The sequence below is a fragment of the Anomaloglossus baeobatrachus genome, chromosome 11 (genome assembly GCF_048569485.1).
Source record: "Anomaloglossus baeobatrachus isolate aAnoBae1 chromosome 11, aAnoBae1.hap1, whole genome shotgun sequence".
In the NCBI taxonomy this organism is placed as follows: Eukaryota; Metazoa; Chordata; class Amphibia; order Anura; family Aromobatidae; genus Anomaloglossus; species Anomaloglossus baeobatrachus.
This window is the reverse complement of record NC_134363.1, coordinates 165,975,424-166,003,334: the sequence shown is the minus strand read 5'-3', so window position 1 is coordinate 166,003,334 and position 27,911 is coordinate 165,975,424. Positions and strand designations below refer to the sequence as shown.

Here is a 27,911-nt window from a genome sequence, read left to right as displayed (position 1 = left end):
AGAATGCCCTATTTTAATGTATGTAATGGCACTCCTTGCTTCTTTGTGTGCCTCTGAGCAGTAACTGTAATCTTTTTATTCTTATCAAATCTTTCGGTTAAGGCACTGTTCTAGCCTGTATCCACAGGATATGCCATCAATGTATTATAGATGGAGGTTTCATCATGGGAACCCAGATCTCCTTACAAATAAAGGCTCCATTGCCTTATATGTCATTAGAGAGACGACTGATCAAATAGCCACCTCTCCACTGACAGTGAAGCACAATAGTGCCCTGTTTTCTAAATAGATTAAAATCCCATCTCATATATATAACATATATTGCATATAATAAGTGTGTGTCTGTAAATGTACATGTAGCAGAGCTGTGTGTGTCTGTAAATGTACATGTAGCAGAGCTGTGTGTGTCTGTAAATGTACATGTAGCAGAGCTGTGTGTGTCTGTAAATGTACATGTAATAAAACTGTGTGCGCATGTAAATGTACATGTAGAAAAGCTGTGTGTGTCTGTAAATGTACATGTAGCAGAGCTGTGTGTGTCTGTAAATGGACATGTAATAGAGCTGTGTGTGTGTCTGTAAATGTACATGTAATAAAACTGTGTGTGCATGTAAATGTACATGTAGAAAAGCTGTGTGTGTCTGTAAATGTACATGTAGCAGAGCTGTGTGTGTCTGTAAATGGACATGTAATAGAGCTGTGTGTGTATCTGTAAATGTACATGTAGAAGTGCTGTGCGTGTCTGTAAATGTACATGTAGCAGAGCTGTTTGTGTCTGTAAATGTACATGTTGCAGAGCTGTGTGTGTCTGTAAATGTACATGTAGCAGAGCTGTGTGTGTCTGCACATGTACATGTAGCAGAGCTGTGTGCCTGGAAATTGACATTTAGCAGAGCTGTGTGTGTCTGTAAATGTACATGTAATAGAGCTGTGTGTCTGGAAATGTACATGTAGCAGTGCTGTGTGTCTATAAATGTACATGTAGCAGAGCTGTGTGTCTGTAAATAAACATGTAGCAAAGTTGTGTGTGTCTGTAAATGTACATGTAGTAGTGCTGTGTGTGTCTTTAAATATACATGGGATAGAAAACACGGCACTTCTAATATAAGGTGGGTGCTCTGGTAGGATCCAACACCTTAAGTAATAATATAATTGAGCCAGGCACTCCAATTTGAAAAAATAGATGGTTTTATTCACAGCAAATAGTTTAATCAAAACGTTTCGGTGAAAATGTTGACCTTCATCAGTAGGATCTAGCTGCGTGTATATAGACTAGAAGACAATAAAGCTGGATGGTCAAAAGTAAAATGTAGAGGCAGAACAATGAATGATATACTGTCAGCACATGCAGAGAAAAGGGAACTAACGTAATGACAACTGAATGTCTTATGGAATGTAAATACAAGGTAATGGGCAGAATAAGATATGTTTTATGTTGTATCCTGTAGTGTATTCCCGGATTTCGACAATGCGGTGACTTGGCTTTTTTTTTGGCTTTTTCTTGCTTTTTGTCTCACTGCCAGAAATGGTACTCAGGTCAGAGACTGGAATACATTTCTGACAAAATTTATGCAACTAAAATGGCATACATGCCCATGAATTAGATGGGCAGGCTTTGCCATTCTCCACTGAGCTCATGTTCCTCCCATTTTGGGTTATCTGGCTGGGTGTGACATAAAAATGCCAAAAGTTTTAAAAAAAATTGCATAATCTTCAATTTGTGCAAAAGTTTTGTGACATCAAGAGAAGGCTGAGAGGAGACTTAATAGTGGTCTGCAAATATGTGAAATGCAGTCACAGTGCAAAGCGATCTACCCTATTCTCATTAGCACAAGGAAGTACAAGAAGCAATGGGATGAAACTAAAAAGGAAGAAGATTCAGATTAGACATTAGGAAAAAACTGTGACAGTGAGGGCAGTCAGGGCGTGGAACAGGCGGCCACAGGAGGCAGTGAGGGCAGTCAGGGAGTGGAACAGGCTACCACGAGAGATAGTGAGGGCAGTCAGGGAGTGGAACAGGCGGCCACAGGAGGCAGTGAGGGCAGTCAGGGAGTGGAACAGGTCACCACAGGAGGCAGTGAGGGCAGTCAGGGAGTGGAACAGGCGGCCACAGGAGGCAGTGAGGGCAGTCAGGGAGTGGAACAGGTCACCACAGGAGGTAGTGAGGGCAGTCAGAGAGTGGAACAGGCGGCCACAGGAGGCAGTGAGGGCAGTCAGAGAGTGGAACAGGCTACCACGGGAGGTAGTGAGGGCAGTCAGGGAGTGGAACAGGCTACCACGAGAGGTAGTGAGGGCAGTCAGGGAGTGGAACAGGCGGCCACAGGAGGCAGTGAGGGCAGTCAGGGAGTGGAACAGGCGGCCACAGGAGGCAGTGAGGGCAGTCAGGGAGTGGAACAGGTCACCACAGGAGGTAGTGAGGGCAGTCAGAGAGTGGAACAGGCGGCCACAGGAGGCAGTGAGGGCAGTCAGAGAGTGGAACAGGCTACCACGGGAGGTAGTGAGGGCAGTCAGGGAGTGGAACAGGCTACCACGAGAGGTAGTGAGGGCAGTCAGGGAGTGGAACAGGCGGCCACAGGAGGCAGTGAGGGCAGTCAGGGAGTGGAACAGGCGGCCACAGGAGGCAGTGAGGGCAGTCAGGGAGTGGAACAGGTCACCACAGGAGGTAGTGAGGGCAGTCAGAGAGTGGAACAGGCGGCCACAGGAGGCAGTGAGGGCAGTCAGGGAGTGGAACAGGTAACCACAGGAGGTAGTGAGGGCAAATAGAGAGTGGAACAGGCAGCCGTGGGAGGCAGTGATGGCACTCACAAAGTGAAACAGGCTGCCACAGGAGGCAGTAAAGGCAGTCAAAGAGTGGAACAGGTGGTTACAGGAGATAGTGAGGGCAGTCAGAGAGTAGAACAGGTGGCCATGGGAGGCAGTGAGGGCAGTCAGAGAGTGGAACAGGCAGCCATGGCAGGCAGTCAGATAGTGTAACAGGTCCATGGGAGGCAGTGAGGGCAGTCAGAGAGTGTAACAGGAGGTAGTGAGGGCAGTCAGAGAGTGGAACAGGCAGCCATGGGAGGCAGTGAGGGCACTCAGAGAGGAGAAGAGGCTACTACGGGAGGCAATGGGGGCAGTCAGAGAGTGGAATAGGCAGCCACAGGAGGCAGTGAGGGCAATCAGAGAGTGGAATAGGTGGCCATGGGAGGCAGTGATGCAGTCATAGAGTGGAACAGGTGGCCACAGGAGGCAGTGAGGGCAGTCAGAGAATGGAACAGGCGGCCACAGGAGGTAGCGAGCTCTCCATCGATGGAAATCTTCAAGCGGAAACTTGATAAACATATATTTAGGAAAACCAGCACTCACAGGAGGTTGGACCTGATGGCCCTTGAGATGCCTTTCAACTCTACCATTCTGTGATGCTATGATTTTATGATCGGAAGATGTTTTAAGTAAAAGAACTTGTGAAAGCACCTTCATGCGTTGCAGCCAAAATCTTTTTCTCCGGATTTACAGTAAGCATCTCAGCATGGTCATAATTGCAGAGAAGAGAAGAAGCCACAATCATTTATTTTAAGTGTATTCTTTTTTTTATTATTTGAAAATTTAAAAGGAAACTAGAAGACATCTAAAAAACAAAAAAGTAGCGGAATAATTCCTCTGTAGGATATCGGGATAAATTCTAAATAGAACTGTAAAAATGGTGGAGTCATCACAGTTGGGTTTTCATGTTAATTCTCATCCCCAATGATATTTTGTACAGTGTGATCTTGGATAACATTTAGAAGTTAATGCTTGTGAATCCTTCAGAAGAAATTGCTAGGTTCTTAAGCACTCTTATAGGAAGCTCCATTAATAACTTCCTAACGCCATGCAGCCTTCTTACAAGTAGTATAACAGACACTTAATCAATGCAAAGCACTAAACCGGGGCCACAGTGAATCCTAAGAAGAAAATGTTAATATTCCAATCTCATACTGTTTTTTTGTTTGTATTTTATTTTTCCTTTTTTTTACAAATTGGGAACGATTTAGCCGAAATTAAAGGGACACCTTTAAACAAAATGAATCAGTTGAACGGGGCAGATTAAAAAGAAACATCAAAGAACCGTAGAAGTTACTTTTTTGATCTCAGTGATTGATAGCTATCTCTGCATGCACAGACGTATGGGCAAAACTTTCTATTACTAAATTGGACCGCCCCCTGGACCAATGTACCTACAAACACCAAGGATTTTAATGAAGAAAAGACAAGATTTACTAAAACTTTTCCCACAACAATGTAGGTCAATAGTCTCCTGTTCTCAAAATGGATGAGTATGTGACCAGATCTGTCTATAAATTAGGTATCACAATATTATGTCTCCAACATTTTTGTTAATGTAAAGATAAAGTGGACAATCCCTTTAAGAAGTACATTAATAGGTCTATATAGGATTTTGTAAATCTCAGAAATCTGCAAGAAATGGTACAAAAAATTGAATATACCATATTTTTTCGTTTTATAAGACGCGCCTGATTATAAGACGCACTCCAAATTTAGAGGAGGAAAATAGGAAGAAATGATTTTTAATGTTAAAAGGAGGGTCTGTCTTATAATCCTAGTACGTTGTATAATATCTCACCAGGGGGCAGCGACAGTAATGGAGCAGCTCAGAAAGGTCACAGGAGGCAGGACCGGCAATGCTGCGTACTCAGAGGAGGTGGTTGGGTGGCTCAGGAGGGTCACAGGAGGCAGGGTTGATGATGCTGCGAGCTCGGAGAAAGAAGCGTCGCGGCTCAGGAGGGTCAGTGGATGGAGAGTCAGCGATGCTGCGGGCTCAGAGGAGGGGATATCGTGGCTCAGGAGGGTCAGTGGATGGAGAGTCAGCGATGCTGCGGGCTCAGAGGAGGGGATATCGCGGCTCAGGAGGGTCAGTGGATGGAGAGTCAGCGATGCTGCGGGCTCAGAGGAGGGGATATCGTGGCTCAGGAGGGTCAGTGGATGGAGAATCAGCGATGCTGCGGGCTCAGAGGAGGGGATATCGCGGCTCAGGAGGGTCAGTGGATGGAGAGTCAGCGATGCTGCGGGCTCAGAGGAGGGGATATCGTGGCTCAGGAGGGTCAGTGGATGGAGAGTCAGCGATGCTGCGGGCTCAGAGGAGGGGATATCGTGGCTCAAGAGGGTCAGTGGATGGAGAGTCAGCGATGCTGCGGGCTCGGAGAAAGAAGCGTCGCGGCTCAGGAGGGTCAGTGGATGGAGAGTCAGCGATGCTGCGGGCTCAGAGGAGGGGATATCGCGGCTCAGGAGGGTCAGTGGATGGAGAGTCAGCGATGCTGCGGGCTCAGAGGAGGGGATATCGCGGCTCAGGAGGGTCAGTGGATGGAGAGTCAGCGATGCTGCGGGCTCAGAGGAGGGGATATCGTGGCTCAGGAGGGTCAGTGGATGGAGAGTCAGCGATGCTGCGGGCTCAGAGGAGGGGATATCGTGGCTCAAGAGGGTCAGTGGATGGAGAGTCAGCGATGCTTCGGGCTCAGAGGAGGGGATATCGCGGCTCAGGAGGGTCAGTGGATGGAGAGTCAGCGATGCTGCGGGCTCAGAGGAGGGGATATCGTGGCTCAGGAGGGTCAGTGGATGGAGAGTCAGCGATGCTGCGGGCTCAGAGGAGGGGATATCACGGCTCAGGTGGGTCAGTGGACAGAGGGTTGGCGGTACTGCAGGCTCAAGGGTGTCACAGCGGCATGCACCATTGATCTGCCGTTGGAGTATGGACTCCATTGAATCACCCACGGTTGACGAGATTGACTTCAATAAAATGACTGTGCAGGTGGCGCGTGCACAGATAGGACTTCATGGCCATTTTCTTGAGGTCCAGGGAGTCAATCTGCGCATGCGCCACCTCTGCGGCCATTTTCTTGAAGTCCATCACGTCAACCGTGGGCGATTCAATGGAGCCTGCAGCCACGCATCACAGACCCTCAGTAGATTCACTCATCAATGGAAATCATCTATATATCTTACTGATTGAGTAGGTCCTTTAGTTTTTTGTTACCCAACATTTTTTACTGTGGGTACACATTTGTTGTTCAGTGCTGTCTTACTACAATTGTTTTATACTGGCTTTGGTATAAGGGCAATTTAGCTGGTTGGCTGACTTTGGAGTATGTACCATATTTTCCGGATTATAAGACGCACCCCCCCCCTAAACTGGGGGTAAAATTAGGGTGCGTCTTACAATCCAGATATGGCTTACTGGGGCGGCATTGGTGGAGCAGGGTAATAGGAGACAGGGTCGGCGATAGTGCGGGCTCAGAAGAGCAGTGGAGAGACTCAGGAGGGTCACAGGACGGGGTTTGTTCACACTGGCCATGAGACAAAGAAAACCCAAAATAAGAATAGTATGAACAACATATACCCTGCTATAACTAAATAAAAGCATAGTGCATATAAATAAACATAGGGTACTTAGTACTTCAGTGTGAACATGCGCTTATTACATGCATGAGTACCAACTCACGCTCCGGCTCATTTTTTTGTTTTTTTTCTGCCACCACTGGTAACAACTGATCAGTGGGGAGGTAGAGGAGGGGGAAAGGTGTTGCACCCCCATCGATTTGATATTTTTTAAATTGATGACCTATCCTAAGGAAAGGTCAACAATAGAAAACTACTGGACAACCCTTATAAACAGATAGAAGTTATTACAATGGGCTGAAGGAAATTACTCCTCACTTCCTTCCAAGGTGAGAATTTTTACTCTTAAATTACTTTATTTCTAATCAAAGTTTTGATATGCAACTAAAATCAAAAATTCTGTTTTCACGACACCCAGAACATTTCCACAACATATGTTCATACTTAGCACGGAATAAAAAAATATATTCATCTGCATTAACTACTTAAAAAACAGCTCATGGAGCCAGCGCCAAATATTCTTCTCAACACGGAATACTAATATTTATGCAAATTTCCTTATGTATATATATAAAACCGCAGCCTGACCCATTTTCCAATCTAAAACATTATTTTAAAACTTTTGATACATAAGGCCGCTTTACACGCTGCAACATCGCTCAAGCGATCTCGTTGGGGTCATGGAATTAGTGACGCACATCCGGTCACTTTAGCGATGCCGTTGCGTGTGACACCGTTGAGCGATTTTGCATCGTTGCAAAAATGTGCAAAATCACTCATCGGTGACATGGGGGTCCATTCTCGAATATCGTTGCTGCAGCAGTAACGATGTTGTTCCTCGATCCTGCGGCAGCACACATCGGTACGTGTGACACCGCAGGAACGAGGAACCTCACCTTACCTGCCTCCCGCCCGCAATGCGGAAGGAAGGAGGTGGGCGGGATGTTCGTCCCGCTCATATCCGCCCCTCCGCTTCTATTGGGCGGTGGTTCAGTGACGCAGCTGTGATGTCGCTGTGACGCTGAACGAACCGCCCCCTTAGAAAGGAGGCGGTTCGCCGGTCACAGCGATGTCGCAGGGCAGGTAAGTAGTGTGACGGGTCTGGGAGATGTTGTGCGCCACGGGCAGCGATTTGCCCATGTTGCACAACCGATGGGGGCAGGTACCCATGCTAGCGATATCGGTTATGATATCGCAGCGTGTAAAGCGGCCTATACTCAATTGTCCAGTTATATAAGGAGGAAGTCTTCTTTATAACACTTTTTCAGAATTTACACTTCAAGTTGGTTTAGTCCAATATCTACAGAGATAATATAGATGACATGGCATCCGGGCATGTGGATCCAAGTACTTGGTGCATCAGGTTGAATACCTAAGTCAAGTGATCCAATATTTACAAGTCAACTTATCAATTTACTTTAGAATATATTTGGAAATCATGTTAATAAACCTAACTCATCTCATTGAACAAAGATCTTTAAATGTCTATTTGATATTTCCATAGTCACAAATCAGGTCCTGATCCAGAGCAGAAGTGTACCATTACCAGCCTCTTCAATCTTCTGCCTTAGGAGGAAATCTGCTTCCATCACTGACTCCATACTGTTATCCCTGCTCTATTCAAGGATTTAAAAAGGTTATCCAGTATTTTAACATTGATAGCCTAGCCATAGGATAGGTCATCAATGTCTGAGCGGCCAGGGTCCAACGGCCTGCACCCCCAACAATAAGCTGTCCTCGGTGCCGATGGTGGCAGCAGGTGGCTGTAAATGCTCAGTTCCGGAGTTGCCCCATGAATTGATAGTGGTCACGGCCAATCACTGCACATCTGTCTCCTATTAAAATCAATAGGAGACAGATGTGCAGTACCCAGCTGTGACCGCTATAAGAAGACGGAGCAGCGCCAGAACTGAGCATTTTTGGCTGTCTACTGCGGTCACCGCCACCAAGAACGACGGGATTGCTAGAAGTCAGACCCTGGCCAATCAAACATTGATGACCTATCCTAAGGATTTGACCATCAATAGTAAAGTAGGTCACAGCCACTTTAATAACTCTTTTTCACAAAAACTGAGCTTGAAGCAAATCTTCAGATGATGACAGAAAAACAACATGATGATAAAAGGTAGATAATGGCTAATATAATGTCACAAGTATGACACGGTAACCAGGAGTAAGAGCACCTAGACTAGCCCAACACAGAAACAAGAGACCAGTTCAGCTCACCACAGTAGATAGGATATCTCAGAAGGTGCACGAAAAAATATCAGGACAGTTCCTGAACAGAAGTGTGACGCCCTGGCCAGGCCAGGTAGTCACAGGTAGGCCCCTACATAACACCGTTCCCACACTAGGAAACACACAGCCAACCATTAAACCCTAGTCACCCCCCCTTAGGGACAGATAGACACACCAGTGGGAGTGGCCAGGCGGTTGGTTCATGCCCACCCAGGGGTCTAGACAGCCCGGGGCAGGAAAAGTGAGAGTTCAGTTTTAGGGTTGAGGGAGAGTGGAGGTCAGGCCTGTGTGTCAGGCCTGAAGCAAACTGACAGGTACCAGGGTAGGAGCCCTGGTGCCACTGGCTAGGAGGCAGATGGTGGTCTCTGTCGACAGGAGACGGGAAAACGGCTTGGTGGAACCAAGGTGGACTGGGCCAGGGTTGTAGCCCGCCGGTACTGACATGGGGAACAGACCCGGAAACCATAGCACAAAGGGGGGTACTCGGACCCTGAAGCCAGGAACCAGAACCTACTGGAACTGGTTAATTAACCGATTGAGGCCAGGACTAGAGGTCCTGTCCCACCCAAAGTCCCTCATAGAAGACAACAGCCCACCGATTAGGGATAAGAGGTCACCGCCAAGGCCCATAGATCCCACAGGCCAGCGTCTGTGGGCACGGCTTCTTAGGCAACATCCAGCTGGAAGCGGACTCCTACGTTTCATACAAGGAAGTCTTTTCTACTAAAAAGGTGCAGGAAAAGGATAGAGACCACCAGCCGGGTGGGGGATCCCGAACGCAGCCGGACGCGGCACTGGCCACCACCACAACTCCCAATTGGGCCCCGGGACTACAACTCCCCTACCCGTGGAGGGGATCCCATCTTGCTGCCCAACACCATCAGTCCCGGGCACGGTCCCCAGAGGAAGCGGCGGTGCCACCATCTCATCACCGCAACCCACGGGTGGCATCACAGACAATCTACAATTTACATATTCCCCTTTTTCTTTGTTGTGGAGCCTGGGATCACAGACTGGGTAACGCCAACGTGATACCTCTAGAAGCGACCCCATTGGCCCGGTTCTGAGTATCCCTATCCCTGGGCGACACAGAAGCAATCCAGATTAGAAGAAGACCATCATCCGCATATAGTATATTAAAACCTCTTAATCATGATTCAGAAAATGAGCATAAAGAAAGAGATCTTTAGAAAAAGTATTTCTAAAGATCCTTTATCATATGCTAATGAGGCCAGTGACTAGCTGTGAGGGTGTTACTTCCCTTGCCTAGCCGACCCAGATAGCCCGCTCACAGGAGCGTGCTAAGTTAACATACTAACATGCTATGTAGGCCGACCGGCCAAAGGAAGTAACTCCCTCACGACTAGTCCTTGGCCTCATTAGCATATGATAAAGGATCTTTGGAAATACTTTTTCTAAAGATCTCTTTCTTTATGCTCATGTTCTTAATCATGATTAAGAGGTTTTAATATACTATATGCGGATGCTAGTCTTCTAATCTGGATTGCTTCTGTGTCGCCCAGGGATAGGGGTACTCAGAACCGGGCCAATCTCTTTATCTATGCTACTAGATACAGGGACGGTTAGGCAGGTATTAGAAATATGCACCCGACAGGTTCCCTTTAACAATTTATAAAATTATTTACAGTTCCCTATGTTGAATAATTGCTATACCGTGGCATCCCGATTTTATTTTCCGGTACTCTAATGTCTGTATACTCGTTTGCGTCCTCCCCGGCCCAGGAGATGTGGTGTGATCTGACCTTGTCCCTGTATGGTCAGACACGGCCATTACACAGTACACAGCAGGGACACATATATCAGATTATCTCAGCACAGAAACATTTTTTTTAATCACATCCAATTGAAGAAATAATTTTTATTCTAAGATCTATTGATAAAAATTAACTTTCTTCAACTCCTTTAACACCAACATTTCAAAAGGGCTTGTGGTATAGGATATTATGCCGGGACTCCTCTGCCTGGCAATCAGTTTTAATGATCTTCCATTTTTATAATGCATAGTAAAATGAATGAATTAAACATTTTTTCATAAACATCCCATGTGTTAAGGAATATTCATAACGTTCCACTTCTTTACAGAGATAGGAAAACATGTATGAAATCTGAAGAATTTCATACTTTTCAATGTGCAAGTGCAGCAGTGTGTATTATTGCCCCCAGCCATGCAGCTCATCTGCTCACAAGCGATCGTCCGCTACTTTGATCAATAGTTAAATACATAATCTGATCAATTATATTGTAACAATGAGTAAAGATAAGGAAGCTGACCGAAATGTGTAAAAGTATAGATCACATACTCTGATTAAATACCCGGAGATGGCAAACAGCAATGTTATTAAACTGAAACTCACAAATCCAGATTATCCTGATATAAAAGGCAGCATAAGACTTCATGTAAAAGATCAAGTATTTCATCAAAATTAGGAATTAAAATAATGCAGTCTCCATAAATTCATTTAAAGTGAACCTGACAGCAGCATCTACCCTTATTAACTGTTTCCAGAACTGCATCTACCCTTATTAACTAATTACAGCCCTACATTTTAAATTAATTGCTGATTTCTAACAACTCCAATTTTTAAGGAAAGTTGTTGGCATAATTGTAACATTGATGCCATAAATTCTAATTAACATGACTAATTGGAATGGCGCATCTTCTGTAAGGGTACCGTCTCACTAAACAACCTACCAGCGATTCCGACCACGATTTGACCTGGTCAGGATCGCTGGTGCGTCGCTACATGGTCGCTGGTGAGCTGTCAATCAGGCAGATCTCACCAGCGACCAGCCACCAGCGACTCTGCGCTTGGTAACCAAGGTACACATCGGGTTACTAAGCAAAGCGCTTTGCTTAGATACCCGATATTTACCCTGGTTACGTATGCAGGGAGCCAGCGCTAAGTGGTGTACGCTGGTAACTAGGGTAAATATCAGGTAACTAAGCAAAGCGCTTTGCTTGGTTACCCGATATTTACCCTGGTTACCAGCATACACCGATTAGCGCTGGCTCCCTGCACACGTAGCCAGGGTACACATCGGGTTACTAAGCAAAGCGCTTTGCTTAGTTACCCAATATTTACCCTGGTTACGTGTGCAGGGAGCCAGCGCTTAGGGGTGTACGCTGGTAACCAGGGTAAATATCGGGTAACTAAGCAAAGTGCTTTGCTTAGTAACCCGATGTGTACCCTGGCTACAAGTGCAGGGAGCCAGCGCTGGCAGCCTGTAAGCATGTACGCTGGTAACCAGGGTAAATATTGGGTAACCAAGCAAAGGTGCCGCACATCATTTCTGTGATGGGATAAGTAGGGAGAAGGCGGAGTGGCGCAGCGTATACTATAACCAAACCTCTGTGGGTGTGATATCAGCTGGTGGGGCTGCTCATCACTAAGTGCACACCCTCATGACTAGTCCTACTAATTTAAATATGTGGCACCACAAGATTAAAACACTAATTTTACAAATATGCAGGCAGCTTTCCCTAAAATTGCTAAAAATCAATGAATGTGGGGCTGTAATTAGTTATTAGAGGTACATGTTAATGTCAGTTTCCCTTTCAAGTTGCATTGAGAGGACTGGAGGAATGAAGTGCAACTACAGAGTAAAGTTGGAAACAAGTGATGAGTGAGGGTGTTCGTCACTGCTGGATACTCGATCAAGTATCGCTGGTGCTTGAGTGCTATTCTCAAGTTCACACCCTGCATGTTGCGCGACTGTTCTTCAGCCACTAAACATATAAGGAATGCCTACTAATCAAAGTAATGCCATAGCCATGTGGATTACTAGCATTATTATGTTTCGCCAGCCGCATCACATCATCGAGTCTTATATGAGACCCGGGGGAGCATTGCTCGGCACAATGCAATTCAAGGAGAGTTGATGTAGGAGGAAGAGCTTAGATTAGAGCAGGTATGTAGGCAGGGTTTTACACTTGCACCCTTTCGTACCTTTCATGTGGCCTGTTTAAGTTAATAAATTAAGAATTAAATTAACGACGTGGGGTTCCCCCTATTTTTGATCACCAGCTAAAGTAAAGATGACAGCTGTGGGCTGATATTATCAGGCTGGGGAGGCCAAAGGTTATTTGGCCCTTCCAAGCCTAAAAATAGCAGCTCGTTGTCAAAGAATTGGATCTTCACATTAAAAGAGCCAATTTTGGCCCTTTGCCCAGCTCTTCCCAATCAACCTAGTGCAGAGGCAATCGGCGTAATAGTTTTTGTGGTTGATGTCAGCTGTGAATTGTCAAGTGAGCAATTCATTGCTTCAGCTCACCTGGTGGAGAGGACACAGGGACACTAAAACTCGATAACAAATTGCAGATGTGTGTCTTGATGTTGAGCCTTATATAGGTCCAAGCAAACAATTACATGGGAGCACTCCGGGCTATCTACAATGACCGACATGGAGCACAACGGAGTTCATTTGACTGTGGTGAGGTGAGCAATGCCGACAGGTGTGTAAGGCCTAAGACACACGGCGTGAAAAACTGAGTGAGTGGAAAGTGATAAGACATTGCATTCCACTCGGACCAACATTACTCTATGGGCCAGCATCCATGAGTGATTATTTTCTCAACCCTAATCGGACCGAGAAAATACTTGCAGCATGCTGCGGGTGCAATGCGATCCTGTTTCTCTCGCCCCCCCGTCAAGACTATGGGGTGAGAGAAACATCGCACTGCACTTGCATTACACCGGTGTAATACAAGTGCACAGCGAGAATGGCAATAGCCGGCAACGGAGAAGAGAGGGAGATAAATCCCTCCTGCTCCTCCTCAGCGCCGGCCCTCCCCCCTCAGTGCTCTCCCGCCCCTCCTCAGTGTCGGCCCGCCCCCTGCAGCTGTGGTCTGATTGCACGATCGTACCTAAGTCGCAATGATACTTGGTTCCTGCTGTGCTGCCAGTGTGAGCCGAGTGTCATGCGAGGATCACAGTAGTCCCCGTGTGGCTCCGGCCTAAGGGGTACTTTGCACATTGCGACATCGCTAGCGAATGCCGAGCGCGATAGTACCCGCCCCCGTCGCACATGCGATATCTTGTGATAGCTGCTGTAGCGAACATTATCGCTACGGCAGCTTCACACGCACTAATAGAAGCGGATGGGCGGAGATTAGCGGGACGTAAAAATTCTGCCAACTTCCTTCCTTCCGCATAGCCGGTGGAGGCAGGTAGGAGATGTTCCTCGCTCCTGCGACTTCACACACAGCGATGTGTGGTGCCGCAGGAACGAGGAACAACATTGTATCTCCTATTGGTGCGACATTATGAAAATGTCCGACGCTACACAGATCGCCGATTTACGACGCTTTTGCGATCGTTTATCGATGCATCTAGGCTTTACACGTTGCAACGTCGTTACCGGCGCTGAATGTGCGTCACTTTCGATTTGACCCCGACGATATCGCAGTAGCGATGTTGCAACGTGCAAAGTACCCCTAACACTCTTAGCTGGTGTTCATTTTATTATTTGTTGCGAAAAATTTGGAGCCCCTTTTTAAATATAGACTGAATTTTCCTTAAAATGTACACCTCCTATTATCAGGCGTAGACTAGCACCAAAATTTACACTTGATTAAAGCTTCAAAATCTCACCTCCTTATGCCAGATCACACACCCAAGCATGAACTAATGTTTATGGACTCCCCATGAATCTCCTGATTAGAACTTGAGGCTGTTTGGTTCAGGTCAGGAGACATATGACCAATCCATTCTTTGCGGTATGTACCCAGAGTGCAAAACACCCGATGTGTGTAATGGGACTCATTCCAACCTTTGCCAAAAACTTTTCAAAAAACAAAAACATTCTCACAATTCGATAATTTTTTTGTGAAAAAACACCAAAGACATGATGGCTTCTTTTGAGGCCTCAAAAACGTTCAACCTCACAACTTCTTCAACATCAAAACAGTTAAAAAGGGATACAAAATATTACTAAAATTGATGCTTCAGTTTTCCATAAAAAAGTACAACCACAAAAAAAAAGATGGGACTTAGTATTTTAACTTTTCATTCTGCATTTACCGTGAACTAATGATACTTTTTATTTAAGAACTTAAGCTTTTATGGGCTTCAAATAGATTTCATGGGAGCATGTAACCTCAACCCTTCCGCCCTCATCTTATAGCGGTCGTTTTCATGTCACATAATAAAAGTCCATTTATAGCGAGCTATCTTCTTCGTTATCTTCACGCACATCTGCTGCCGGTATGAATGTTACTGTATAAGCCTCTTACGGTTTTTCTGGTTTTCAGTCTCTCGGAGCTTTAATTCTCTTCCATCAGATAGTCATCTGCACTATTGATTTTCTGTTCTCCCGTCTCTTTCTGCTTCCTAGGTGGTTGGCGAGTGGAGGTTTAGTCGTATCCACTGTGATATCTTTGTCACCCTTGATGTTATGATGTGTACGGCAAGTATCCTTAATCTCTGTGCCATCAGCATTGACAGGTAAGAGACGTTGGGAGAGATTGCTCTTCTGGTTTGACAATGGTGACTCTATATGACGAGCATACGCTTTAAAAACTAAAACACATGACCACGGTGACATAGTCAAGAGCAACTTTTCTGATAGCACAACTGGGATCAGGTTGCTCCAAGAAAGAAAAGTATGTGGAAATTATTGAGATAAATCAATATTTATTTATTTAAATTTTAATTATTTTTTGTACATTTGTATCAAAATATGGCTATGTCCATTCTCAATATCTCTGTTAATGATGAGCAGATCCGGCAAAATTTAAATTCGCCTTTTCAAGCGTTTTTCCCTAGAAACAAATGGATAAGCTTTCTTTAGATCCCAGAGCATATTAAAGGGAACCTGTCAGATCCCCTTTAAGGGGGTGTTACACGCAGCGATATCGCTGGTGTAAGCACCCGCCCCCGTCATTTGTGCGTCACGGGCAAATCGCTGCCCGTGGCACACAAAATCGTTAGGAGCCGTCACACGGACCTACCTGCTGAGCGACGTCGCTGTTGCCGGCGAACCGCCTCCTTTCTAAGGGGGCGGTTCGTGTGGTGTCACAGCGACGTCACTAAGCAGCCGCCCAATAGAAGCGGAGGGGCGGAGATGAGCGGGACGTAACATCCCGCCCACCTCCTTCCTTCCGCATTGCCGGCGGCCGCAGGTAAGCTGTTGTTTGTCGTTCCCGAGGTGTCACACGTAGCGATGTGTGCTGCCTCGGGAACGACGAACAACCTGCGTCCTCCACTATCAACGATTTTTTAAAAAGAAACGACGTGTCAACGATGGACGAGTTGGTGAGTATTTGCCATCGTTAATGGTCATTCCTTGCTGTCACACGCAGCGATGTCGCTAACGATGCCGGATGTGCGTCACGGAATTCGTGACCCCGGTGATATATCGTTAGATACGTCGCTGCGTGTAACGCTGGCTTTACCCTCCGACCCAGCAACATTCATTCCTGTCTAGCAAAATTCTGTATAAGGCTACTCACTAAAATCAATGTTCAAAAAAAGGATTTATGAACTGCGCTGTTGAAATGCTAATTAGGCATATTGCTAGTCTATGGGGCATTAGTTTCCTCAGACTAGTCAAACCTCTTTGCATGTCATCACGTCCCTTTGGGTGTGTTGACATGATATTCTTGAGCCGGCGTCACCACCAGCTCCTGAAAGTCTTGCGCTTTTTTGTTCACTCACCTTGGGCCTCTAAGTGTAGGCGTTCTGCTTCTGCACCTCTGATCATGCTCAGTGCACATTTCAGAAGCCGGGATGCATACACCCGCATTTAAAAGTCCAATGTGAATGATTAAATCTGCATGCGCACGATTTCTGGGAACTGCGATGCACCGGCTCGAGGAAATTATCTGATGGATGCGACAATTCTGGGCAGCTGCAGGCTGCTATTTTTAAGCTGGGGGAGGCCAATAAGCATGGGTCACCCCAGTCTGAGAATACCAGCCCTCAGCTGTCGGGCTTTATTTTGGCTTGGTATTAAAATTAGATGGGACTGCATGCTAATTTTTAAAATTATTTATTAAAATATTTACAAAAAAAACAAACGCATGCGATTCCTCCTATTTTGATACTTTGCAAAGTTAAGTGCACAGCTGGGGGCTACAGCCTGTAGCCATGGGTTTTATCTGTGCTGACATCGATAGATGAGGGACCCTATGACAATTATTTTATTTATTTTTTTAATACCATGATAGAGAACCGCAGACAGCATCTGTGATTCCAACCAATCACAGATGCTGTCTGAGGGCGTGGTCTGACAATAGCCAATCACAGATGCCGGTGAACAAGGAAAGCAGTGTATATGCATTAGGGATAATTATCGGACCCAGAAGTAGTTCTGTAGCAGCGGGGAGACTCAGTAAGTATGCACTGTTTTAACCCTTTTGCTTCTTTTTTTACACTGGCCAATCACAGCTATGCCAATACATGACATGGCTGTAAAGGGCAGGGAGAAGATGTTTTCTGCCATCTGAATATTTATCAATCCTTGGCAAGATTGCAGACTTTTGTGGTAAATAATCGAATGTCCACTCACAGTCCGATCTGGCCAAAGATTGTATGATTTTAACATTTTCCGATCTATGCCATTCAGGATTGCTCATCTCTAGTTCCGATTGTGCTCACTCATCACTAGTTATTAGAATTGAGCACCCGAGCATGGTAGTGCCCGCTCATCGCTAGTTACGAGTACTGAGCACCTGAGCATGGTAGTGCCCGCTCATCACTAGTTACCAGTACTGAGCACCCGAGCATGGTAGAGCCCGCTCATCACTAGTTACGAGTACTGAGCACCTGAGCATGGTAGTGCCCGCTCATCACTAGTTACCAGTACTGAGCACCCGAGCATGGTAGAGCCCGCTCATCACTAGTTACCAGTACTGAGCACCCGAGCATGGTAGTGCCCGCTCATCACTAGTTACCAGTACTGAGCACCCGAGCATGGTAGAGCCCGCTCATCACTAGTTACGAGTACTGAGCACCCGAGCATGGTAGTGCCCACTCATCACTAGTTACGAGTACTGAGCACCTGAGAATGGAAGTGCCCGCTCATCACTAGTTACGAGTACTGAGCACCTGAGCATGGTAGTGCCCGCTCATCACTAGTTACGAGTACTGAGCACCCGAGCATGGTAGTGCCCGCTCATCACTAGTTACCAGTACTGAGCACCTGAGCATGGTAGTGCCCGCTCATCACTAGTTACGAGTACTGAGCACCTGAGCATGGTAGTGCCCGCTCATCACTAGTTACCAGTACTGAGCACCCGAGCATGGTAGTGCCCGCTCATCACTAGTTACCAGTACTGAGCACCTGAGCATGGTAGTGCCCGCTCATCACTAGTTACCAGTACTGAGCACCCGAGTATGGTAGTGCCCGCTCATCACTAGTTACGAGTACTGAGCACCCGAGCATGGTAGTGCACGCTCATCACTAGTTACGAGTACTAAGCACCCGAGCATGGTAGTGCCTGCTCATCACTAGTTACGAGTACTAAGCACCCGAGCATGGTAGTGCCCGCTCATCACTAGTTACGAGTACAGAGCACCTGAGCATGGTAGTGCCCGCTCATCACTAGTTATGAGTACTGAGCACCCGAGCATGGTAGTGCCCGCTCATCACTAGTTATGAGTACTGAGCACCTGAGCATGGTAGTGACCGCTCATCACTAGTTACCAGTACTGAGCACCCGAGCATGGTAGTGCCCGCTCATCACTAGTTACTAGCACTTAGCACCCGAGCATGGTAGTGCCCGCTCATCACTAGTTACTAGTACTGAGCACCCGAGCATGGTAGTGCCCACTCCTCACTAGTTACTAGTACTGAGCACCCGAGCATGGTAGTGCCTGCTCATCACTAGTTACGAGTACTGAGCACCCGAGCATGGTAGTGCCCGCTCATCACTAGTTACGAGTACTAAGCACCCGAGCATGGTAGTGCCCGCTCATCACTAGTTACGAGTACACAGCACCCGAGCATGGTAGTGCCCGCTCATCACTAGTTACGAGTACTGAGCACCTGAGCATGGTAGTGCCCGCTCATCACTAGTTACCAGTACTGAGCACCCGAGCATGGTAGTGCCCGCTCATCACTAGTTACGAGTACTGAGCACCCGAGCATGGTAGTGCCCGCATATCACTAGTTACGAGTACTGAGCACCCGAGCATGGTAGTGCCTGCTCATCACTAGTTACGAGTACTGAGCACCTGAGCATGGTAGTGCCCGCTCATCACTAGTTACCAGTACTGAGCACCCGAGCATGGTAGTGCCCGCTCATCACTAGTTACGAGTACTGAGCACCTGAGCATGGTAGTGCCCGCTCATCACTAGTTACGAGTACACAGCACCCGAGCATGGTAGTGCTCACTCATCACTAGTTACGAGTACAGAGCACCTGAGCATGGTAGTGCTCGCTCATCACTAGTTACCAGTACCGAGCACCTGAGCATGGTAGTGCTCGCTCATCACTAGTTACGAGTACTGAGCACCCGAGCATGGTACTGCCTGCTCATCACTAGTTACGAGTACCGAGCACCCGAGCATGGTAGTGCCCGCTCATCACTAGTTACGAGTACTGAGCACCTGAGCATGGCAGTGCTCACTCATCACTACTGAGGATATAAATATGTATACAGTGAGAATACTCCTATAAAAAGTAAATTAAGATCTTTCTTGGATGTAATGCCTGTAGTAGAGAAACATCTGTGCATTCGACCACAAAGTATTCCCTCAGCTCCTTACTATTCTTACATGACCTTTACTGAAAATGATCGGTTAGACCCTCTTTCCGAATACAAGCTTCACCCATGTTTACAGGTTCTCTTCCCATAAAAAAACATATCTTCCCAAAAGGATAAAAAAAACAAAAAAAAAACATTTTCTGCACATATTTCCAAAGGGAAAAAAACTGTAATACATAATGAATCCTTCCACGCACATTTAGATTTAGCTTTTTACTTTACATATATAGGATATATATACATTTTATTGTACCACTGGATTACTAATCTGTGTGTGATCCTCACCATAGTGCAATGTACTATAGTAATGAATTTCCAAATTATTGCATGTTTTTTTATTATATGATAATATCCTATACCAAACATACGACATTAGATATTATGGACATCATTTGAAGAGGATTTTGAAATTAATATTAAATTGCTTTAGCTGATGTAAAGGCTGCTGTTCTCCTGCATATGCCGTTGTTTTTATGAGTCCCTGTGTCTCTCCATTCCTTAGATATGGACCCCTCTCCCTATATACAAATTTAGCCTTGTTATCAAATTGGACATGGTCATCAACTTTACATGTATCTTTGTGGGCACCACACCAAACTGGATAACAAGTCTGAATGCAAAATTTTGCGCACCCTTGGAGATTCATGTGCTCATATAACTTTGACCAAGGTTTCAGACCTTAATTATCCTGTTAGTATTATGGTTTGTTCACTATCATTGTTAGGAAAGGCCAGGTGATGTAAATTTCACAGCTTTATCCTCCTCTTTAACCTTGTCCCAAAAAACAGCAGCTATGGGTTCTTCCAAGCAGCTGCCTAGCACTCTGATAATGAAAATGGTGGAGGCCCCAAACAGAAGAAGATAGCAAAGCATTTTCAATTGTCCTTTCTTCGGTTCGAAATATTATTAAAAAATGGCCTTTACCAGGAACAGTGGAGGTCAAGATAATGTCTGAAAGACTAAGCAACATTTTTGTGAGAGCTGCTCAATAGGATTACTAGAGAGGCAAATCAGAACTCCTGCGTAACTGCAAAAGACCTTCAGTAAAATTTAGCCGACACTGGAATTGTGGTAAATTGTTCTACTGTTCAGAGACATCTGCAAAAATAAGGCCTTCATCGAAGAGTCATCAGAAGAAAACCTCTCCTGGGTCCTCACTAGAAAATACAGAGTCAGACATGCACAAAAGAACATCAAAACAAGCCTGATGCATTTTGGTAACAAGCTCTGTGAACCAACAAGATTAAAATAGAACTGTTTGGCCACAATGAATAAAGGTATATGCAAAGAACAAAAGGCACAGAATTTCAGAAAAAAAACAATCTTGCCAGCCATTAAGCATGGGGTGGATCAATCATGCTTTGGGTCTGTGCTACAGCCAATGGAACAGGGAACATTTCGTGGCAAGAAGGATGAATGGATTCAATAATTTCAACAAATTATTTATGCAAACAGAACACCAAGTGTAAAAAAGCTGAAGTTAGAAAGAGGATGGCTTCTCAAAAGGATAATTATCCTAAATACACATCAAAATCCACAATAGACAACCTCAAAAGGTGCAAACTGAAAGTTTTACAATGGCCTCACCATCCCCTGATCTGAATATCATTGAAAATTTGTGGCTAGACCTCAAAAGAGCAGTGCATACAAAACGAACCAGTAGTTTCACAGAACTGGAAGACATCTTCAGGGAAGAGCAGTGCATGCAAGATGAGCCAGGAATCTCACAGAACTGGAAGACGAGCCAGGAATCTCACAGAACTAGAAGACGTTTCCAAGGAAGAGTAGTGCATGTAAGACGAGCCAGGAATCTTACAGAACTGAAAGATGTCTCTAAGGGGGGTGTTACACGCTACGATATATCGGGCGATATGTCGTCGGGGTCACGGATTCCGTGACGCACATCTGGCATTGTTTGAGATATCGTAGCGTGTGACAGGTATGAGCGACTGTTAACGAGCAGAAATACTCACCTTTTCGTTGTTCGTAGACACATCGTTCATTTTCATAAAATCATTCCCCCTTCTGCGCGCCAGTGGTTTATCATTCCCGAGGCAGCACACATTGCTCCGTGTGACACCCCGGGAACGACGAACACAGCTTACCTGTGTCCCGCAGGCAATGCGGAAGGAAGGAGGTGGTCGGGATGTTAAGTCCCGCTCATCTCCGCCCCTCTACTTCTATTGGGCGGCCGCTGTGTGACGTCACTGTGACGCCAAACATCCCTCCCCCTTCAGGAAGAGGATGTTCACAGCCCACAGTGACATCATCCGGGAGGTAAGTGCATGTGACAGGGGGTTATTAACGACTTTGTGCACCACGGGCAATCATGTGATCGCACGATAGATCGTACCATGTGCCGCCGCCCTAAGATGAGCCAGTAATATTACAGAAGTCAAAGATGAGCCAGGAATCTCACAGAACTGGAAGACGAGCCAGGAATCTCATAGAATTAGAAGACGTTTCCAAGGAAGAGTAGTGCATGCAAGACAAGCCAAGAATCTCACAGAACTGGAAGACGTCTCCACGGAAGAGTAGTGCATGCAAGACGAGCCAGGAATCTCACAGAACTGTAAGACGAACCAGGAATCTCACAGAACTAGAAGATGTTTCCAAGGAAAAGTAGTGCATGCAAGACAAGCCAGGAATCTCACAGAACTAGAAGATGTCTTCAAGGAAGAGCCGTGCATGTAAGATGAGCCAGGAATATTATAGAAGTGAAAGATGAGCCAGGAATCTCACAGAACTGGAAGACGAGCCAGGAATCTCACAGAACTAGAAGACGTTTCCAAGGAAAAGTAGTGCATGCAAGAGAAGCCAGGAATCTCACAGAACTAGAAGACGTCTCCAAGGAAGAGCCGTGCATGTAAGATGAGCCAGGAATATTATAGAAGTGAAAGATGAGCCAGGAATCTCACAGAACTGGAAGATTTTAACAAGAAACAATGGATGAAAAATCCTCAAACAAGAAATGAAAAACTCTTGGCTGCTACAAAAAGTGTTTACAAGCTGTGATACTTGCCAAAAGGAGTGCTACAATGAACTAACCATACAGGGTGCCCAAATGTTTGCATCGCCTCATTTTCCTTTTCAGTTAAGTTTAAAATGTAAAAGATGAAACTATATATTTTTTTATTGCCTAAAATACAAAGGAAATGTGTCATCTTTAACTTTATGCCTTTTAGAGATCATTTCATCCTCAACCTGCTTAACTGTTCACAATAACAGTAATTTTGACCAGAGGTGCCCAAACGTTTACATGCCACTGTATCTATGAGGAGAAGAAGTAGAATAAAAGTGCATTATCTTATGCTGTAATCAGTCCTGGAGATACATATTAGACTTGTAATTTTGCTTCTATAATCTGCAAAAATACTTCTTCTGCCTAATGGTAAATGCTATTTGCAGCACAGTCATGCTCAGCGTTCCATGCATTCAATTCTGGGCTCACGCTGTAGGTATTCGACTATTTCAAAATAAAACCATGTGAATCTTATCCTGGATAGACAAAGTAACACAGAAATGAAATTTCAGAACAGGTATTAAATCAGTACGTGAAAAGAGAACTGCCGAGATAACGCTGGGCCATCACGTCCAAGGAAAGATTGCCGAGGTCTTAGATGTAAGAGAAGAACACAAGTACAATGTATCCAGCCGAGCTCTGTCATTAGTACAATTGTTTGAAGGTTCTGTATATTGAACTTTATAGTAATATTATGTTTTGGATTTGTCATTCAATAAATGAGAATAGTTCAGGTAAGTCTCTGACTCGCAGAAGATTAATATGGAGCCAATAGTTTAACATTTAGCTAAATATAATTCGATATACTGTTAGGAAATTAATCCTGTAATTCTCTTTTCATTTCTTAAATCGCAGTTCTAGAAAACAAAAAAAAAAAATTCAGAATTTGTAATTCTTTTTCCTGAGTTCTTCTCAGCTGACGTGATGATGACCATGAAGTTCAATTCAACTTTGATGTGGTCAATGATGGCCACAAACTTCAATTGAACTTTGATGTGGTCAATGATGGCCACAAAGTTGAAGTCAACTTTGATTTGGTCAATGATGGCCACAAAGTTCAATTCAAATTTGATTTGGTCAATGATGGCCACACAGTTTAATTGAACTTTGATATGGTCAACTGTTACATCTCGTGGCTCTCCTGAGGCAAGGACTGAGGCAGTCTCCCATTCCTTGCCTGCCACGAGCACTCCTGCTCAGCAGCGCCGAAGGTCTGCCAGACTGCGCAGTGTGCAGGAGATACCTTCTCAGAGAGGCAGCAGAAGGGTGACACCTAGTGGTTCTCCTGTTACAAGGAGTGAAGCGGTCTCCCATTCCTGGCCTGCCGCAGACTCTCCTGCTCAGCGGCCCCGAAGGTCTGCGAGGCTGCGCAATGTGCAGAGGTTTACTGCTCAGGGAAGCAGTGAGATTCCCGTTATCTCTCCACATTGTGAGACCGAGGATCCCGCCTCTATTTCCCAGAGGCAGGAGGGTGAGCATGTGCAATGTGTGGTGGGTCCTGATTCGCTCACTGACGTCACACGGCTTGATGACAATGCTGGTGACGTGGTGAATCCTGACTGGCCAGGCTGGGACGTCGTGGACCCTGATTGGGTCAAGTCCGTCATCTCCGCCTCGCGCCCGCCCTCGGGTGGAGCTGCACCTCCTTAAAAGCTCCCCCTGCCATCATGGCGGCGCGCGACCGTCCTTCTATGTTTGGATGTCTGGCAGCGTGCTGCCACGCCACTGCTCAGGCATTACTGTCTCTTGTGGGCTTGGCCCTTGCTGTTCCGGCAGTACCTCGTTTGCAGGCCGTGTTCCTGCCTTGCAGCTCTGGCAGTACCCCCGTCAACAGGCCGTGTTCCTGTCCCAGGTAAGCTCCTCAAGTCTCCATTGGACTCACCTGGTTATTGAAAGCACACGTGCGTGGGCACCTCTGTGCTACCCTCGTGCCATATTCTCGTGACTTCCACTGGCACACGTGCGTGGGCACCTCTGTGCTTCCCCGTGCAACAGGTACACTGAGCCGTGAGATCTGTGCCATACAACCCTCACGGGTTAGGGCAGATCGGTGTACATAGATCGTCTGTGACATTCCAGACGATCGCTAGCAGCAACCCGCTCACTCTTCACCCACCATAGCGGCGGTCCCTTACACCGCACAGTGGACCTTGACCGGCGGAAGCAGTCCATTTCCCATCTTGGCACGCTTCCCCGGGTCCCCCTCGTAACATTACGGTCGCGCCAAAGGTCTGGCTATGGCTGAAGAGCAGCAGCAGTTGCTACGTTATGTGCAGCAGTTGGAGTCACGATTGGCAGCAGTGGAGCAGTCTTCCTCCGATAAGACTACTCTGACGACAGTCGCCACCCAGGCGGTTACCCAGGCTGTGCTATTGGGCGGAAGGTCTCCTCGCCTTGCGCTTCCAGAGCGCTTTAGCGGCAACAGCTCTGAGTGCCGTGGTTTTATAAACCAGGTTACCACCTACTTAGAGCTGTCCGCGACTCTTTACGCTACCGAGAAGGCGAAGGTAGCCTTCGTCCAGTCCCTGCTCACAGGGAGAGCGCTGAAGTGGTCCACGCCGTTGTGGGAGCGCGGAGATCGTGTGGTGAATAACTTAGCAGCTTATCTTGGGGCCATGAGAATGGTGTTCCTCGGGCCTCAAGTCACCCACGATTCCGCGCTGCGCCTCCTACGACTTCGGCAAGGGTCTGCTTCAGTCGGGGACTTTGCTGTACACTTTAGGACACTGGCCGCAGAGCTGGACTGGCCGGATAAGGTCCTTGTCCCTGTGTTTTGGGAGGGCCTGGCAGGGTTTGTCAAAGACGCACTGGCCACACGTGAGGTGCCTGCCACTTTAGAGTCCTTGATTCAGGTTGCCTCTCGCATAGACATCCGCCAGGCGGAGCGAAGGCTCGAGGTCTCTTCAGCACCCACGTCTTCTCGGCCTAAAAAGCGTCTGACTCCCGTCTTCCATCAGACAGGTCCCCCAGCCAGTCCTGTAGGCGACTCCGTGGAGTCAATGGAGGTGTCCAAGGTGGTCTCCTCTGCCCCAGGTTCTCGGTCTTGTGTCATCTGCTTTTCCTGTGGGCAGAGGGGACACATAGCTACCCTATGTCCCAAACCGTCGGGAAAAGACAGCGTCTAGTTTCTATCAGAGGGGGGACTCTAGACGCTACTTCTCCCTCTAGGTTGACTATCAGCGCCCAGTTGCAGTTCGGCACTACTCTCTTCTCTGCCCTGGCTTGCTTGGACTCAGGCGCTGAAGGCAATTTCATCTCGACCTCCCTGGCAACCCGATACTCAGTTCCCCTGGTTCTGTTGCCCAAGCCACTCAGGGTCCGGGTAGTCGATGGGTCCATACTACTCGATCCTATCACCCAGATCACCATCCCTCTCAGGATGGATGTACCACCGGGACACCATGAGCAGGTGTCCTTCCTGGTGCTTCCAGGGGGGACGGATGAGATCCTACTGGGCCTTCCCTGGTTGAGACAGCATGCTCCTATACTCAACTGGGCAACAGGGGAGATCTCATCCTGGGCAGGATCCTGTAGAGAGCACCTCGTGACTACCGAACCACCCGCTACCGTTAGGTCGGTTGGGTCCTCAGGGAATACTGAGGGGCCGGGTTTACCGACACCTTATGAGGCCTACAGGGATGTCTTTTCCAAAAGGGCCGCAGATACTCTTCCTCCCCACCGGCCATATGATTGCCGAATAGACCTGAAGCCAGGCTCCGAGCCCCCTAGGGGCAGAGTGTATCCACTCTCTGCTCCAGAGACGGAGGCTATGTCCAAATATATTCAGGACAGCCTGGCGAAGGGGTTCATTCGCAAGTCTATTTCACCGGCTGGTGCAGGGTTCTTTTTTGTGCAGAAGAAGGAAGGGGATCTGCGCCCCTGTATCGATTACAGGGGATTAAATGCAATCACAATCAAGAACAAATACCCTTTGCCCCTCATTACTGAGCTATTTGATCGATTCCGCGGGGCAAAGGTCTTCACAAAGCTGGATCTACGCGGGGCGTATAATCTATTGCGAGTCCGAAAGGGCGATGAGTGGAAGACCGCCTTTAACACCAGGGACGGTCACTACGAGTATCTAGTAATGCCCTTCGGACTCTGCAATGCCCCCGCCGTATTTCAAGACTTTGTGAATGACATTTTCCGGGATTTGTATCTTTCCGTGGTTGCATACCTGGATGACATTCTTATCTTCTCCCCCGATCTTACCACCAATCGGAGGGATGTCATCCGAGTACTTAAGAGGCTCCGCACCCATTCGTTGTATGCTAAGCTGGAAAAGTGCGTTTTTGAACAGGAATCCTTGCCGTTCCTGGGGTACATAGTGTCCAGTCAGGGGTTAGCAATGGATCCGGGGAAGTTGGAGACAGTGATGAACTGGCCTGAGCCCCGCTCGCTGAAGGCGATCCAGCGATTCTTGGGGTCTATCAATTATTATCGCCAGTTCATTCCCAACTTCTCGACGGTGGCAGCACCCATCATTGCCCTTACCCGCAAGGGCGCTAATCCCAAAGCATGGACACGGGAAACGGTAGAGGCATTTCACACTCTCAAAACTCACTTCTCCAGAGCTCCCATCCTTCATCGTCCAGACATCTCCAAACCCTTCCTACTGGAGGTAGACGCCTCTTCGGTCGGTGCAGGTGCAGTCCTGTACCAGAAAAACGAACGAGGAAGGAAACATCCGTGTTTCTTTTTCTCCAAGACCTTTTCTCCGGCCGAGAGGAACTACTCCATAGGGGATAGGGAGTTACTGGCGATGAAACTAGCATTCCAGGAATGGCGGCATCTCCTGGAGGGTGCGAAGCATCCATTTGAGGTTTTTTCTGACCAGACAGCACAACGCCTGAACCCAAGGCAGGCCCGTTGGTCTTTATTCTTCTCCCGGTTCCGCTTTATCATCCGCCACCTGGCCGGTGAGAAGAACGTACGGGCCGATGCCTTGTCACGTTGTATGGTTGTGTTGGAGGAGGACGAGGAGGAGCCTCGTCTTATACTACCCCCGGACAGCTTGAGGATGGTCACTCCCACTTCTTTGGACCAGGTGCCACCTGGCAAAACCCTCGTTCCCCCTGAACTACGGAACGAGGTGCTATCGTGGGCCCATGCCTCCAAGGTCGGGGGTCACTTCGGGGTCAAAAGGACCAGAGACCTGGTGACCAGGCATTATTGGTGGCCGAGACTACCCCAGGACATACAGGAATATGTGGGAGCCTGTATGTCGTGTGCTCGGAATAAGCCGTCCCGGCAGAGACCGGCAGGTCTTCTTCACCCACTGCCAGTGCCGGATCGTCCCTGGGAAGTGGTGGGGATGGACTTCCTGGGAGATCTGCCCAAGTCAGCAGGGCACAGGGTCGTATGGGTCATCACGGACCACTTCTCCAAAATGGTCCACTTGGTGCCTCTCCCACGACTCCCGACGTCACGTGCTCTCGCCACCTTGTTCATTCGGCATGTATTTAGGTTGCATGGCATGCCTGAGAAGGTGGTGAGCGACCGGGGTCCCCAGTTCGCGTCTCGCTTCTGGAGAGAGCTCTGTAAGCTCC

The 27,911-nt window shown here is 47.1% G+C and overlaps 1 protein-coding gene across 2 annotated transcripts in view; it reads left to right on the top strand.

Annotated features, from left to right (window-relative positions):
- The window catches only part of DRD2 (dopamine receptor D2), a 369,819-nt gene that overhangs the window by 286,149 nt on the left and 55,759 nt on the right, over positions 1-27,911 (top strand). For both annotated transcript variants that reach the window (XM_075327796.1, XM_075327795.1), the window contains exon 3: positions 14,965-15,074. In XM_075327796.1, the coding sequence (XP_075183911.1) occupies positions 14,965-15,074 (110 nt within the window). The remainder of the gene's footprint in view (positions 1-14,964; positions 15,075-27,911) is intronic.